This window comes from Pseudophryne corroboree, chromosome 8 (genome assembly GCF_028390025.1).
Source record: "Pseudophryne corroboree isolate aPseCor3 chromosome 8, aPseCor3.hap2, whole genome shotgun sequence".
Taxonomy (NCBI): Eukaryota; Metazoa; Chordata; class Amphibia; order Anura; family Myobatrachidae; genus Pseudophryne; species Pseudophryne corroboree.
Window position 1 is genome coordinate 426300722 of NC_086451.1, and position 18086 is coordinate 426318807.

The 18086-nt window shown below is 43.7% G+C and overlaps 1 protein-coding gene across 1 annotated transcript; it reads left to right on the plus strand.

Annotated features, from left to right (window-relative positions):
* Positions 1-7231: 7231 nt before the first annotated feature.
* LOC134949925 (olfactory receptor 6C74-like) lies at positions 7232-7873 on the plus strand. The gene has a single exon (XM_063938612.1). It carries the CDS (start codon positions 7232-7234, stop codon positions 7871-7873), a length of 642 nt encoding a protein of 213 aa, XP_063794682.1.
* The last annotated feature ends 10213 nt before the right edge of the window (positions 7874-18086 follow it).

Sequence of the window (18086 nt, forward strand, 5' to 3'; positions counted from 1 at the left end):
TTCACTTCTTGGGATAATTGGGACTTGTTCTGCACAGATATCAGGTGGCTGCTGACCCAGATGCACAACCTTTACAGCCTAATGTTCTTCTGATTTTTTTTTACCTGTTTAGCTTTGACCAGCATAATAAAACATTTATATACATATATATATATATATATATATATCATAGTTGCCTACCCTCCCTCATTCTGCAGGAGACTCCCTGAAATAGTAGCAATCTCCCTCACTCCCTGAATGGTCCCCCAATCTCCCTGAAAAAAAGAACTCATAGATACATATACATTTAAATGGTATTATCAGTGCCATTTCCCTATATTGGTTATAAGGCACAATGATCCTTTTGGCTACATGCGTTTTAAAGGTTTCTTGTGGCCACTTACAGTATATGGAATCTCTTGTAAAACACAATACACAAACAAATCCTGCAAAATATAAGTCTTTTCTTCAACAAGTAGATCTTATTAACTTTGGGGCTCATTTACATTTGGATGTAAGTGATTTTTATGACACGCCTCTCCGATGTAGCAGTACGCGCAGAGCCGGCCCTAGCCAATTTGATGCCCTAGGCAAAATTTTGTCTGGTGCCCCCTAGCTCCGCCGCTAGTTCTGCATCTGTACCTGCAACGCTCAGGTAGTGGGGCCCACCGGGGGGTTACCCTGTGGGCCAGTTCAACTCTGCACAATCCCACACAGTAATGACCATAATACATATAATTCCACACAGTAAAGGAACCTTACACATATGCCCCACATCAGTAATGCCCATAATACACATAATGCCACACAGTAATGCACCTTACACATATGCCCCACATTAGTAATGCCCATAATACACATATACTGCCACAGATACTGCCACACTTGCTGGTTATACAAAAAGACCAGTATCAAACATGTAGAAACTGTCCATTCTCTTCACTATTCAGTGTGTTTGCTGGTGTCTGTTACTGCATGCCCTTTACTTTATACTGTGGGAGTGATATGCTCTGCCCTCCAGTCTGATGTGTCCGAAAATCATGCAGCACTGATGTTTCATATAGAAAAGCACAACGCAACTTACTGACCACGTTACAGTGCTGGGTGGCAGGGGAATTTTACGGCATGGACTGACTAGGAAATAAAGTGTGGGGAGAACATTGCCCATGTTATGTCCCTGCAGACACCTGGGGTTTGCACAGGGATAAGGGGCACACACAGGATGGCAGGGTCCCCCTCCCCCATGTGCACAAGCAGTATAGGTGATGGCAGTCTTCCAAAATACACATGTGTTATAGAAGCCATCCAGTAATAACCTTATATAGTCAGTGAAAATGTCACAGGTCCAGGAATTGCATTTACTTGGCTTCTGCTGTCTGTCTGAGGTCTCACAAGTCAGGGGCATTCAAGCATGTCAGAGGAAGTTTAAGGCACAGTGTGCATTTTTTTTTACAAATGTAAACAGCAGTGTATACAAGTACTGATTGAATACATTTGGAAAGTAACAGTTAGTTTGCAGACTGTCCTTCCCAGCATGAGATACTGCAGGGACATGCTTGGATGCCCCTAGACATGCTTGGATGCCCTAGGCAAATGCCTAGCCTGCCTATAGCTAAGGCCGGCTCTGAGTACGCGCCTGCACTGATAGGTGTTACTTTCACAATCTCCATGAAATCCTTTTTCAAAAGTATGCAAGTATGATATATATATATATATATATATATATAATTTTTATTTTTTTAATTATCTATTTCCACCCATATCTATAATATAAGAACACTGGGGGTCATTCCGAGTTGATTGCTCACTAGCCGTTTTTAGCAGCCAGGCAAATGCCACCCACGGGGGAGTGTATTTTCGCTTTGCAAGTGTGTGAATGCCTGTGCAGCCGAGCTCTGCAAAAACATTTTGTGCAGTTTCAGAGTAGGTCTGAACTTACTCAGCCCTTGTAATCACTTCAGCCTTTTTGGTGCCGGAATGGACATCACACACCCGCCCTCCAAACGCCCGGACACGCCTGCGTTTTCCCTACCACTCCAGAAAACAGTCAGTTGCCACCCATAAACGCCCTCTTTCTGTCAATCTCCTTGCGATCATCTGTGCAAATGGATCCTTCATTAAATCCATAGTTCAGCAACGATCTGCATTGTACCCGTACGAAGCGCGTGCGCATTGCGGTGCATAACCATGCGCAGTAGAGATCTGGTCGCAGCACAGCAAAAATTGGCAGCATGCGATCAACTCGAAATGAACCACACTGTTGGGTTCTGCGAAGTTGTTCTGCAATAAAAAGTACAAATAAATGTAATTTTAGTGGGTTTTTCTCTCTCCCTCATATTAACCACTTAACTGGCATAGTCAGATCACATGCGACCACTGCCCCCCCTGCTTTTGACAAGGAGATCCATTCTGCAGATATGCATAACATAATATTTAAATATTTGAAAAAAAAATACTTTTTTTAATCAATATTAAATAAAAATAAAAATGACAATGTTATGAACGGTTTCGAAGGAAAAAAATGTCATTAAGTGGTTAAGAAGTGAATTTGAAAAAAGGGCACAGCATTAAATGTTATTTCCTTACGTTGGAACAATATTTGGGCACATTGCATTTGAAAAGAGGTGATAGGGGTAATATGGATCATACTGTGACACAACAGTAATTATTCTTCCTTTGTCACAAACTATAACTGCCCTGTTTGAAAGCCTTGACTATATTGGAAAGTTGATTACTGTATTTGTCAATTTCAACCATGACTGCTGCTGTGTTACTAAGGGGTCCATTTCTCTGCGTTTTACACCAAATAATTGGAAATACTTATTGTCACTTATTGCAGCAATAATATAATATAATATAATATGTACCACCTACAGTACCTGAATGTATAATAATATACACACAGAACCTAATTCATGTTTGTATGCAATGCCAATGTTCACGCAATGAGAGATTATTGGCAGACTGTGCTCGCAATGAGATTTTGAACACAGAGTGATTGACAGGAAGGGGCCATTTGGGGAAGGTAAAGGGGAGTGGTGGCAAAAAAATGCCGGTGTGTCATGGCCGTTTTCAGGGCATGTATCTGCCCTCGGTTGCGATCATGTACGCAGAAAAACATGGCTCCGGCTTTCCGGCTTGACTATTGCCACAACCAGTCTGCATGACCCAGTGCTGTAACTAGACATTTTAGCACTGTGTGCAAGAAACAGCATCAGCGCCCCCCCAATATTCAAAACAGGGCCAGTGCACGTCATAGGTGTGTGCCAAAAATATAGGGGTGTGGCTTCATGGGGAAGGGGCGTGACCACAAAATAATACCAATTCATATTACGCTGCACAGTAGTCTCCATTATTCAAATTACGCCAAACAGTAGTGCCACTTACACATTACGCCACCTATCACACATTATGCCAGGAAGAGGCCCCTATCACACATTACGGCAGGTAGAGTACCCTTTACACATTACGCCAGACAGAGTCCCTTTTTACACATTATGGCAGCAGAGCTCCGTTTTACACATCACAGCAGGCAGAGCTCCCTTTTACACCCTACGGCAGGTAGAGTCCCCTTTTACACATCATGCCAGGCAGATTCCCCTTTTACACATTATGGCAGCAGAGTCCCCATTTATACATCACAGCAGGCAGAGCTCCCTTTTACACCCTACGGCAGGTAAAGTCCCCTTTTACACAGTACGGCAGGCAGAGTCCCCCTTTTACACATTATGGCAGGTAGAGTTCCCATTTACACAATATCGCAGGTAGAGTACCCATTTATACATTACGGCAGGTAGAGTCCCCATTTACACATTACAGCAGGTAGAGTCCCCATTTACACATTACAGCAGGTAGACTCCCCATTTACAAATTACAGCAGGTAGAATCCCCTCTGACACATTACGGCAGGTAGAATCCCCTCTGACACATTACGGCAGAAGAGTCCCCTTTTACACATTACGGTATATATATAACCTCCCCCTCCCCCCCAAAAAAATATCCAGATCATCATTCTGTACAGAGGGAGTCTCCCGGCACTGCTTTAAGCTTCTGCGGGTGGGCGGGTCGGGCAATAAGCTCACGCAGCTCAGTGTAAACATGATAAGGGGGGCGGATATTAATCACAGCTTCCTGTGCTGCTGCACTATAAGCTCCGGCTTGGCTGGGAGAGGAGGCGGAGATGATCATGACTCAGTGTTACCAAGACGCAGGGGGCGGGCATTACTCACGGCCTCCCACATCTGCACTGAAAGCTCCAGCTTGGGAGGAGGGAAGGAGGAGGAGAGAGGCGGAGCTGACAGTCACTTGTCACCTGTCTAATATAGACATATGTATATAGACATACCTAGTTACGGCCCTGGCATGACCATAGACTCACTCGGGGGGAGTTGATGTTTCTCGTTACTGTGTTGATGCAGCCTATGGGCCTAATTCAAGGTTGGTTGCAAAACAACATTTTAATCTAATGGTCAAAACCATGTGCACTGCAGGTGGGGCAGATGTAACAAGTGCTGAGAGAGTTAGATTTGGTGAGGTGTGTTCAAACTGAAATCTAAATTGCAGTGAAAAAATAAAGCAGTCAGAATTTACCCTGCACAGAAGCAATATAAGCCACCCAAATATCACTCTCTCTGTACATGTTATATCTGCCTCCCCTGCAGTGCACATTGGCCCTCATTCCGAGTTGTTCGCTCGCTAGCTGCTTTTAGCAGCATTGCACACGCTAGGCCGCCGCCCTCTGGGAGTGTATCTTAGTTTAGCAGAATTGCGAACGAAAGATTAGAAAAACTGCTACTAAATAATTCTTTGCAGTTTCTGAGTAGCTCCAGACCTACTCACAGATTGCGATCACCTCAGTCCATTTAGTTCCTGGTTTGACGTCACAAACACGCCCTGCGTTCGGCCAGTCACTCCCCCGTTTCTTCAGCCACTCCTGCGTTTTTACCTGGCACGCCTGCGTTTTTTAGCACACTCCCTGAAAACGCCATCTTGCCGCCCAGAAACACCCACTTCCTGTCAATCACACTACGATCACTCGAGCATTGAAAAAACGTCCCTGGAGCTTGTGTTAATCTACTAAGCTTTGTGTTAAATTGCTAAACTCATGCGCGCTGCATACAATGTGCATGCGCATTTTTCACCTAATCGCTGCGTTGTGAAAAACGGCAACGAGCGAACAACTCGGAATGACCACCATTGTGTTGCCCATTAGAGAAAAATGTTATTTTGCAATCAACCTTGAATATGGCCCTATGTGTACGCAGTTGCTGAGGACTTTGCAATCGCTCTATTGGACGTCTATCTCCTTTTCTAGGAGTCAGCTTCACTTGCGATGATTAACAATTCCATAGCCTGCAAAATTGCAGCTGCATAGGCATTAGTATACAAATATAAATTAGGCCCACAGTCCCTACAATGTGCAGATGCTATCACTTTACTTTCAGTTACCAGTGCCAGCCAAACTACTGAGCATGCATCGTCTACTGACCACACATACTGTATATGAGTGTCATAGGGAGTGGTCCTACAGATACCTCTCCCGGAAACTATTGTGGAGTGTAGGCTATATACTGTAGTTAAATTCAGAAATTAAGAAACCTATGGGGGCTAATTTTGCAATCAAAAATGGGGAATCACAACAGATATCTCTGAAAAACATGTATTTCTGGGTTATATGCCACAATGTTTATTTTTTATAAATAGGCCCATAAATATAGCTCAATTTCTCTCACCCTTAGGGGTCTATTCATGAAGCAGTGAAAAGAGTGGAGAAACAGACAAGTGGTGAAGTTACCCATGGCAACCAATCAGCATCTGCCTTACATTTTATGGAATGTACTTGATAAAGACTTCCGTCAAAGCTGGTCCTTTTCTCCACTCTTTTCACTGTTTCATAAATAGAACCCTTAGCATGGTAGTGAAACACCTACCCACTACAAACCAGCATATCAGCTACTATTGTAATAGTGACTACTGTACTGTGCATGCACTAACATTATTAGACAATATGATTGATGTATAGGGGTTTATTTACTTAGTGACGGCTTCCAAAACTGAAAACAATAAAAAAGACAATGCTTTTAATAACAAAACACATGATTCTTTGCTAGTAAAAGCATTGATCATTTACATTTCTGGATTAAATATGTGGAGAAGCTGCAGCTTTTCCATGCCACTGTTACAGAAATAAACCCCTTTAGATGGGTTGAAAGATTCCAGCCCATTCTACTATATCTAAAGCTTGAACTGCTCTGGATATCTAACTATACTAAAGAAGTGGACCCCCATGTTTTGCTTTTGCTTCTAATATATTATCTGTTTTGTTTTGGTAAAACCACCCTGAAGTATTTTGGTTCGGTTTGGTTACAAATAAAATCAATAAAAAAATTGATAATCATTAATAATAAAATCAATAAAAATGGATAAAAACAGCTAAAATCATGTAATTATTGCAATACAAAACCTGAAATTAGGATTTATAATCCAAATTCCAAACGTGGGAAGGTCTGAACCAGAATTCCGTTCGCATTAGATCTCCCCGTGAGATCCGTACCGGGTTTTGGCTTGGTTCAGATCCACAAAATTTGTGTAAATTCTGGTTTCTGTAGAACTGAACCTCACATCTCTAAACAATACTGCCAAAAAGTGAGACATATATAAAGACCAAACTGTTGAACAATTGGGCTGCACTGTATACAGTATTTCCCAAAATGATGACTTCACGCACAGACTGACGAGGTTATTGGCATTTCTATCAGTCCACAACAAATTTCTGTCTTACCAGAGGATATTTTGATTTTTTTTTTTAAATTGGTTGCGATTGAAAGAAAAATTATCATGTCAGAATTGGCTCTGCATTTTCATCGATTTAATGTACTTTACCGTGGAAAAGAACATAAATTGTATTATTTGACATTATGTTTGTGGGTTCTCTTTCAGAAATCAGATATCAGAGTTTGGTCTTGAGAATGCACACAAATCACACAGGTGTGAAATATTTCATCATTAAAGGGATAACAGATGACCCAAAAATGCAGATTGACATTTTCCTTCTGGTTCTTCTCATGTATCTCATCACCCTTTGTGGAAACATCACCATTCTTCTTGCTTGCCGGGACCCTCATCTCCATACTCCCATGTACTTCTTCTGGGCAATTTGTCCATAGTAGATATCTGTTCTTCTACAGTCACTTTGCATAAAATTCTTCTCAATTTCATTACCGGTGATAACACCGTTTAATTTTCTGCTTGCATGGCTCAAATGTACATGTTTGGGTCCCTAGGAGGTCTTGAGCTGTTAATACTCACAGCCATGAGTTATGATCGCTATGTGGCCATCTGTAAGCCTTTGCGCTATCACATGGTTATGAACACTAGAACATGTGCTATAATGGCTTCTGCCTGCTGGCTGCTGGGGTTTTTACAAAACCTTCCTCCTGCTGCTATTGTAAGCAGCTTCTCTTGTTATTTATCCATTGAAATCAACCACTACTTCTGTGACATTGTTCCGGTGATGAAAAATTCCTGCGATGACACTTCTGTTGTGGAACTTTTGTTCTTCATAGTAGGATTGTTACCTTCAATTCTCACTCAATTTGTTCTCACTTTTGTTCCTTACAGTTTAATTATAGTTGCCATACTGAAGATCCCATCTGGAATCGGCAGACGTAAAGCCTTCTACACGTGCTCCTCACACCTCACGGTGGTCATATTGCTCTACACAACACTTTTCAGTCAGTACATGACACCAAACCTCGGTAGCACCTTGGAGTTCACAAAACTTTATGCATTATTCAACACAGCTGCTGTCCCCATGCTCAACCCACTGATCTACAGCTTAAAAAACAAAGATGTGAAAAAAGCTCTGAAAAGGAGCTGGAGAAAAGACATATAAGTCATTGTGTTCTAGACTATTTTTTAGGGAAGCATTTTTCAGTACAGAGACAATGCCTCCACTTCTACATAAGTGTTTCATTTACTACAGAGGGGAGAATGTGTTGGTATAGGGGGGAGGGGAGAAAGGGTTACAGCAAGAGAGACAGGAGTATGGAGTTACTACAGAGGGGAGAATGTGTTGGTATAGGGGGGGAGGGGAGAAAGGGTTACAGCAAGAGAGACAGGAGTATGGAGTTACTACAGAGGGGAGAATGTGTTGGTATAGAGGGGGAAGGGGAGAAAGGGTTGCAGCAAGAGAGACAGGAGTATGGAGTTACTACAGAGGGGAGAATGTGTTGGTGTAGGGGGGGAGGGAAGAAAGGGTTACAGCAAGGGAGACAGGAGTATGGAGTTACTGCAGAGGGGAGGATGTGTTGGTATAGGGGAGAGGGGAGAAAGGGTTACAGCAAGGGAGATATGAGTATGGAGTTACTACAGAGGGGTTCAATAGGATCTGCCCGCACTAGGGATCCTGGCGTGCATAATACTGACGCTGGTATTCCGATTTTCAGAATCCTGGGTATTTCCTCCTCTCACCTAACCCTAACCCTCTGTGACTACAGCCTAAACTTATCCGCCACCTTTAGTGCCTGAGCCTAACCACCCCCCCCCCCTTAGGTGCCTAAACCTAACCCCCATCCCCGCAGCCTAAACCTAGCCCACCCTCCCCCGCAGTCTACCCCTAACTTTCTCCCCCCCCCCGCAGCCTAACCCTAACCCCTGGGTGGCAGCTAAATCTAACCCCCCCCCACCTTTCCATAAACTTAATCCGCCACGTGTGTTGCTATGGTCGGGATGCCAGCTGTTGGGATTCTGTCTCTTTTGGAGTTCCGACATTGGTATTCAAATGTGTATCGGGATTCCGGCGTTGGTATTTCGACTGCCGAAATCCCGGAAGCCGGCATATTGACCGCATACCCTACAGAGGGGAGAATGTGTTGGTATGGGTGAGAGTCGATAAAAGGGTTATAGCAAGGGAGACAGGAGTATGGCATTACTAGAAAGGGGAGAAAGAGTTATAGCAAGGGAGACAGGAGTATGGAATTACTACAGAGGGGAGAAAGGGTCATAGCAAGGGAGAGAGGACTATGGAGTTACTAGAAAGGGGAGAAAGGGTCATAGCAAGGGAGACAGGAGTATGGCGTTACTAGAAAGGGGAGAAAGAGTCATAGCAAGGGAGACAGGAGTATGGAATTACTACAGAGGGGAGAAAGGGTCATAGCAAGGGAGAGAGGACTATGGAGTTACTAGAAAGGGGAGAAAGGGTCATAGCAAGGGAGACAGGAGTATGGAGTTACTAGAAAGGGGAGAAAATGTTCTAGCAAGGGAGACAGGAGTATGGAGTTACTACAGAGGGGAGAAAGGGTTATAGCAAGGGAGACAGGAGTATGGAGTTACTAGAAAGGGGAGAAAAGGTTCTAGCAAGGGAGACAGGAGTATGGAGTTACTACAGAGGGGAGAAAAGGTTATAGCAAGGGAGACATGAGTATGGAGTTACTACAGAGGGGAGAAAGGGTTATAGCAAGGGAGACAGGAGTATGGAGTTACTACAGAGGGGAGAAAGGGTTATAGCAAGGGAGACAGGACTATGGAGTTACTACAGAGGGGAAAAAGGGTTATAGCAAGGGAGACAGGACTATGGAGTTACTACAGAGGGGAGAAAGAGTTATAGCAAGGGAGACAGGAGTATGGAATTACTAGTAAGGGGAGAAAGAGTTATAGCAAGGGAGACAGGAGTACTTACTACAGAGGGGAAAAAGGGTCTTAGCAAGGGAGACAAGAGTATGGAGTTACTAGAAAGGGGAGAAAGAGTTATAGCAAGGGAGACAGGAGTATGGAGTTACTAGAAAGGGTCTTAGCAAGGGAGACAGGAGTATGGAGTTACTAGAAAGGGGAGAAAGAGTTATAGCAAGGGAGACAGGAGTATGGAGTTACTAGAAAGGGGAGAAAGGGTTATAGCAAGGGAGACAGGAGTATGGAGTTGCTACAGAGGGGAGAAAGGTTTATATAGCAAAGGGAGACAGGAAAATGGAGTTGCTACAAAGAAGAAAATGTTTTAGTATGGGGGAGAGGTGAGACAGGGCTACAGCAAGGGAGACAGGAATATGGAGTTACTGTATTTCAGAGGAGAGTATGTGTTGGTATGGGGGAAAGGGGGAAAAGCGTTACAGCAAGGGAAACATGAGTAGGAAGTTGCTACAAAGGGGAAACTGTTTTAGTATTTGGGAGAGGGGAGAAAGGATTACAGAAGGGGAGACAGGATTATGGCATTATTACAGGGGAGAATGTGTTGGTAATGGGGAGAGAGTACAAAGGGTTACAGCAAGGGAGACAGAAGCACAGTATGTACAATAGTTATTACAGAGGGGAGAATGGGTTTGCCATACAGTAGTTTGTAGAGTGGAGGATATGCTACTACAGGTGGTAGAAAGGAGAATATGGTAATACAGAGAGGAGAACATGTCACTATAGGTTGGAGAGGGTTCAGTATGCTATTACAGAGGGTATAGGGGGTATAAGTTGCTACAGGATAGAAATAGAAGACAGTTTTGCTAAATGTGGACAAGGGGTGGGTAGGGGATCTTTTCTTCAAAAGTGAAAGGGAGACGGTTATTACAGAAGAGGGGAGGGGGATATGTTACGACAGGTGAGAGGGGTAAATGTGTTACTACAGAGATGGGGAGGGAGATATGTTACTACAGAGGTGAGAGGGGTAAATGTGTTACTATAGAGATGGGGAGGGAGATATGTAACTACTGAGGTGAGAGGGGTAAATGTGTTACTACAGAGGTGAGAGGGGTAAATGTGTTACTACAGAGGTGGGGAGGGAGATACAGTATGTTACGACAGGTGAGGGGGTAAATGTGCTACTACAGAGGTGGGGAGGGAGATATGTTACTACAGAGGTGAGAGGGGTAAATGTGTTACTATAGAGATGGGGAGGGAGATATGTAACTACAGAGGTGAGAGGGGTAAATGTGTTACTACAGAGGTGCAGAGGGAGATATGTTACTACAGAGGTGAGAGGGGTAAATGTGTTACTACAGAGGTGGGGAGGGAGATACAGTATGTTACGACAGAGGTGAGGGGGTAATTGTGCTACTACAGAGGTGGGGAGGGAGATATGTAACTACAGATGTGAGAAGGGGAAATGTGTTACTAGAGAGATGGAGAGGCAGATATGTTACTACAAAGATGAGAAGGGTAAATGTGTTACTACAGAGGTGGGGAGGGAGATATGTTACTACAGAGGTGAGAGGGGTAAATGTGTTACTACAGAGGTGGGGAGGGAGATATGTTATTACAGAGGTGAGAGGGGTAAATGTGTTACTACAGAGGTGGGGAGGGAGATATGTTATGACAGAGGTGAGGAGATAAATGTGCTACTACAGAGGTGCAGAGGGAGATATGTTACTACAGAGGTGAGAGGGGGAAATGTGTTACTACAGAGGTGCAGAGGGAGATATGTTACTACAGAGGTGAGAGGGGTAAATGTGTTACTATAGAGATGGGGAGGGAGATATGTTACTACAGAGGTGAGAGGGGGAAATGTGTTACTACAGAGATGGGGAGGGAGATATGTTACTACAGAGGTGAGAGGGGGAAATGTGTTACTACAGAGATGGGGAGGGAGATATGTTACTACAGAGGTGGGAAGGGAGATATGTTATTACAGAGGTGAGAGGGGGAAATGTGTTACTACAGAGGTGGGGAGGGAGATATGTTACGACAGAGGTGAGGGGGTAAATGTGCTACTACAGAGGTGGGGAGGGAGATATGTAACTACAGATGTGAGAAGGGGAAATGTGTTACTAGAGAGATGGAGAGGCAGATATGTTACTACAGAGGTGAGAGGGGTAAATGTGTTACTATAGAGATGGGGAGGGAGATATGTTACTACAGAGGTGAGAGGGGGAAATGTGTTACTACAGAGATGGGGAGGGAGATATTTTACTACAGAGGTGAGAGGGGGAAATGTGTTACTACAGAGATGGGGAGGGAGATATGTTACTACAGAGGTGGGAAAGGAGATATGTTATTACAGAGGTGAGAGGGGTAAATGTGTTACTACAGAGGTGGGGAGGGAGATATGTTACTACAGAGGTGAGAGGGGGATATGTGTTACTACAGAGATGGGGAGGGAGATATGTAACTACAGATGTGAGAAGGGGAAATGTGCTACTACAGAGGTGGGGAGGGAGATAGGTTATTACAGAGGTGAGAGGGGGAAATGCGTTACTACAGAGGTGGGGAGGGAGATATGTTACTACAGAGGTGAGAGGGGGGAAATGCGTTACTACAGAGGTGGGGAGGGAGATATGTAACTACAGATGTGAGAAGGGGAAATGTGCTACTACAGAGGTGGGGAGGGAGATAGGTTATTACAGAGGTGAGAGGGGGAAATGCGTTACTACAGAGGTGGGGAGGGAGATATGTTACTACAGAGGTGAGAGGGGGAAATGCGTTACTACAGAGGTGGGGAGGGAGATATGTTACTACAGAGGTGAGAGGGGGAAATGTGTTACTACAGAGGTGGGGAGGAAGATATGTAACTACAGATGTGAGAAGGGAAAATGCGTTACTACAGAGGTGGGGAGGGAGATAGGTTATTACAGAGGTGAGAGGGGTAAATGTGTTACTACAGAGGTGGGGCGGGAGATATGTTATTACAGAGGTGAGAGGGGTAAATGTGTTACTACAGAGGTGGGGAGGGGAATATGTTACTACAGATGTGAGAGGGGTAAATGTGTTACTACAGAGGTGGGGAGGGAGATATGTTATTACAGAGGTGAGAGGGGTAAATGTGTTACTACAGAGGTGGGGTGGGAGATATGTTATTACAGAGGTGAGAGGGGTAAATGTGCTACTACAGAGGTGGAGGAAGATATGTTACTACAGAGGTGAGAAAGGGAAATGGGTTACTACAGAGGTGGAGGGAGATATGTTACTACAGAGGTGAGAAAGGGAAATGTGTTCCATCATTTCGACGGGCTGGTAACTAATTATTTATGAATGATAAAATAAAAATAATCCAACAAGTTTTATGAATATTAAGTTGTTTTTTATTTAAATCTAATGTTTGTAAAAATAAAATTTTAGAAGTTAATTTGTTCACAGAAGACATTACAGATATTTGAATTATGAATTATGAACTTTGTACAATCATGCAAAAAATATTTACAAAAATCTTGGCTACTATATCCACTTAATGATGCTGTGGTGGTGATGTTGCATGACGTTAGCTTAATTTGTTTTAGGGAAGTGCTTCAGTAAATTGGTGATGGCCTAACCTTTCTTTGGTGTATTAAATTGCTGTATTCAAATCCAGTAGCATGGGCCTATGACAGCGGCTTTGTCACAAATTATTGCTCCCATATTAGGGCCACTAGGTGGGAGTGGCCACTTTCCTATACCTTGTTTGCGGTTGTCATTAAGCCTTGGACTGTGCTAGTTTGGTGCAGCAATCTAATTCCAGTATTCCAGTATTATCTGCATCACTTCAACCAGTCAAGCTCTTTCTACTGGTTTCAGTGATAATCCGCATCACTGGTCCTAGCCCTGTCCACATTATCGGTAATAGCCGGTCTGCATTTCAGGTTTAGCCCCGTCAGCATCACTGGTCCCAGCCTAGTCACCTAAGCTTAGTCAGACCACCCACTTGCTGCTCTACTAACCTAGCTATCTCAAGTGACATCCTCATCCTGTAGACCTCCTTTGCATTCAGCTAATCCTATCCAGTACCAAATCCTTCACTCTATGCAAAGGAATCTAATTAAGCCACCTATCTGCCTGCATGTAGCTCTTAGCCCAACTCCGGGCACCCAACACAGTCTAGGTACAGACAAATCCACAAGCATGGCATTGTCTTTGTGTAGCTTGCAAATGATTTTGGAACATTGACTGATGGTGACTGGGGCCTTGTTTTGGCGTCACCTCTAAGGGCTCCTTCCTCTGCAAGGTTTATCATGTGGCGCCTTGCTGGTTAAACATAGATCCAGATTGGGGTTGTGGAGGTGTGGGATGTGGTGCCCCTGAATTGGCAGAGCTGGATGGCTTTAGTGTGACATACCCTTACATTAACACTTATTACATACTAATTTCTTGAACACTATTTCTTATCTTGATTACATCTGATTTTTGTATCACTTTCTCTATAGCTTCGGTTTCTTAAACACTAATCTATTAACATTATAGTTTTTAACTGGTATGCTGCCCTGGGCTGTCTGGCTTATGCTGATTTTTTTTGGGTGCCACGCCCTGCACCTAGATATAGCGATAGGGACCCCCAATATATATACAGAGAGGACTTGACGAGGCTTGGGTGCTTACACATACATTTGCGTAGATATTTGTAACCAAGATCTCTGAATTCTAAGATACTGTATGGGATTTATATCTGGTTACTGCTATTATTCAGGGTGCTGGGGGAAACAAAATGTGTTTTTTTCTCTGCAAGGTTTAAGCAGATACAAATTTACATTCTGCACAGAGTTTATTGGACACTGGTTAGATTTTCAAAGATTGGCAGGTGTACAGTGCATTCACTTCTTGTCCTAATTGTGGGGCCCTTGGAGCTTATTTCTAGCACTTATTTTGGGCCTGTCCTTCTCTCTCCTTATTTTGGTCTACTGTCACAAACTGCACAATAAACACACACACATACAGCTTCTTCTGATAAACTCAGGGACATGTATTTTTTTCCCTGCCAACTGCACTCTTAATATAAGTAAAACTTTTATGTACAGTATGCTGGCTAAGGTGTGTGTCGCTAGATATTGGGTGGCTCCTCTTCTCCATCTCTGCATGAATGGAATGTTTTAGTCAATTCCTCTATAGCACATGAAGGTTTTGTCTACAGCAGGGTAGTAGGAAATCCCTAAGTTTGAAAAATACTTGTCTAAATGGTTACATTCCACTTATACGATAGATAAGCAGCCATTCACAGTGGCAAACGCAGGATTTTCATGGGGCGATTTCCATACATGTATGTATGATGTACAGAGATGTGTGTGTGTGTGTGTGTGTGTGTGTGTGTGTGTGTGTGTGTATGTATATATATATATATATATATATATATCTATCTCCGGTGTCTTCCTCGGGCAACCCCGATATAGTGTGTAGATAGAGGCGGCACTCATCATACTGCGGTGAAGAAGATGTTGTTTATTGGACCAATAACTTACATTTTCTGCACCGCATTAAAAGTCTGATGAGTGCCGCCTCTATCTACACGCTATATAAATATACAGTATATATATATATATATATATATATATATACACACACACACACACACACACAGTGTATACACACATGACATGTACATACATTACATCTGTACATACATATGCAGAGGCATACATAAACACACATACAGTAGCACATACACACATCTTAAATACACACACACCATACATATACATAATATTCATACACAGAGGACATGCATACCAGTGGCAAACGCAGGATTTGCATGGGGGGTTTACAGAACTGGGTGGAGCCAATCACGGGGGTGGGAACTAAGGTGACTCAGTATATGCTGGGTCCGTAAAACTAGGTGTGTCTGTGGCCCTCATTCCGAGTTGTTCGCTCGGTAAAAATCTTCGCATCGCAGCGATTTTCCGCTTAATGCGCATGCGCAATGTTTGCACTGCGACTGCGCCAAGTAAATTTGCTATGCACTTAGTAATTTTACTCACGGCTTTTTCATTGTTCTGGCGATCGTAATGTGATTGACAGGAAATGGGTGTTACTGGGCGGAAACAGGCCGTTTTATGGGCGTGTGGGAAAAAACGCTACCGTTTCCGGAAAAAACGCAGGAGTGGCCGGAGGAACGGAGGAGTGTCTGGGCGAACGCTGGGTGTGTTTGTGACGTCAAACCAGGAACGACAAGCACTGAACTGATCGCAGATGCCGAGTAAGTCTGGAGCTACTCAGAAACTGCTACGAGGTGTGTAATCGCAATATTGCGAATACATCGTTCGCAATTTTAAGATGCTAAGATTCACTCCCAGTAGGCGGCGGCTTAGCATGAGCAAATCTGCTAAAATCCGCTTGCGAGCGAACAACTCGGAATGACCTCGTGTGTGTGTGTGTGTGTGTGTGTGTGTGTGTGTGTGTGTGTGTATATATATGTGTATAACTATATATATATATACATACACACATATCTACACATATATATACCGTATATACACCTATATATATATATATATATATATGTGTGTGTGTGTGTGTGTGTATGTATATATATATATATATATATATATATATATTCACATATACATAGCATATTAAACATGCATATATATATATATATATATATATATATATATATACAGTACACATATATATATATTTATATACACATGTATATATATCATATTTGTGTGTGTTTATATGTATGTATGTATGTATATACATGTGTATATATATATTAGTGATGTGCACCGGACATTTTTCGGGTTTTGTGTTTTGGTTTTGGATTCGGTTCCGTGGCCGTGTTTTGGATTCGGACGCGTTTTGGCAAAACCTCACCGAAATTCTTTTGTCGGATTCGGGTGTGTTTTGGATTCGGGTGTTTTTTTCAAAAAACCCTAAAAAACAGCTTAAATCATAGAATTTGGGGGTCATTTTGATCCCATAGTATTATTAACCTCAATTACCATAATTTCCACTCATTTCCAGTCTATTCTGAACACCTCACACCTCACAATATTATTTTTAGTCCTACAATTTGCACCGAGGTCGCTGGATGGCTAAGCTAAGCGACACAAGTGGCCGACACAAACACCTGGCCCATCTAGGAGTGGCACTGCAGTGTCAATCAAGACAGGATGGCACTTCAAAAAAATTGTCCCCAAACAACACATGATGCAAAGAAAAAAAGAGGCGCACCAAGGTGGCTGTGTGACTAAGCTAAGCGACACAAGTGGCCGACACAAACACCTGGCCCATCTAGGAGTGGCATTGCAGTGTCAGACAGGATGGCACTTCAAAAAAATAGTTCCCAAACAGCACATGATGCAAAGAAAAAAAGAGGCGCACCAAGGTCGCTGTGTGACTAAGCTAAGCGACACAAGTGGCCGACACAAACACCTGGCCCATCTAGGAGTGGCACTGCAGTGTCAATCAAGACAGGATGGCACTTCAAAAAAATTGTCCCCAAACAGCACATGATGCAAAGAAAAAAAGAGGCGCACCAAGGTGGCTGTGTGACTAAGCTAAGCGACACAAGTGGCCGACACAAACACCTGGCCCATCTAGGAGTGGCATTGCAGTGTCAGACAGGATGGCACTTCAAAAAAATAGTTCCCAAACAGCACATGATGCAAAGAAAAAAGAGGCGCACCAAGGTCGCTGTGTGACTAAGCTAAGCGACACAAGTGGCCGACACAAACACCTGGCCCATCTAGGAGTGGCACTGCAGTGTCAATCAAGACAGGATGGCACTTCAAAAAAATTGTCCCCAAACAGCACATGATGCAAAGAAAAAAAGAGGCGCACCAAGGTGGCTGTGTGACTAAGCTAAGCGACACAAGTGGCCGACACAAACACCTGGCCCATCTAGGAGTGGCATTGCAGTGTCAGACAGGATGGCACTTCAAAAAAATAGTCCCCAAACAGCACATGATGCAAAGAAAAAAAGAGGCGTACAAAGGTCGCTGTGTGACTAAGCTAAGCGACACAAGTGGCCGACACAAACACCTGGCCCATCTAGGAGTGGCACTGCAGTGTCAATCAAGACAGGATGGCACGGGCGACTTCCGGTGGGCGGCGCATCATGATGGCCGCATTTTACGATGGCTCCGTCTCCCCTAGGTAAAATCCATCCCCATCACCTGGCTAGACCCCTGTAGGACCGGACTCTGAATCTTAGCTTTATAGAGGGGGTCTTGCTCTGCCTGAAGAGCTATCTATTGGGGTGTCTGGGGCTCTATTCACGCCGGAATCCTGCCTGCAAAGAGTCAGGCCTCCCCGGGCCCTGGTGGCGTGGTCTCGCGCCATTGCCCAAAGATCAGTTTTACCTAAGCCACTTACCGAGCCCTTTGCCCTCCCGCGTTCTGCCTGCATCAGTGGCTGGACTTGTGGGGCTGATCGTCGTCGGCGCCTTGTGACGGGTGGCCCGCGATCTGACTCCCCTCTCCTGTGGTGAATTGGCTGGAGCCGCT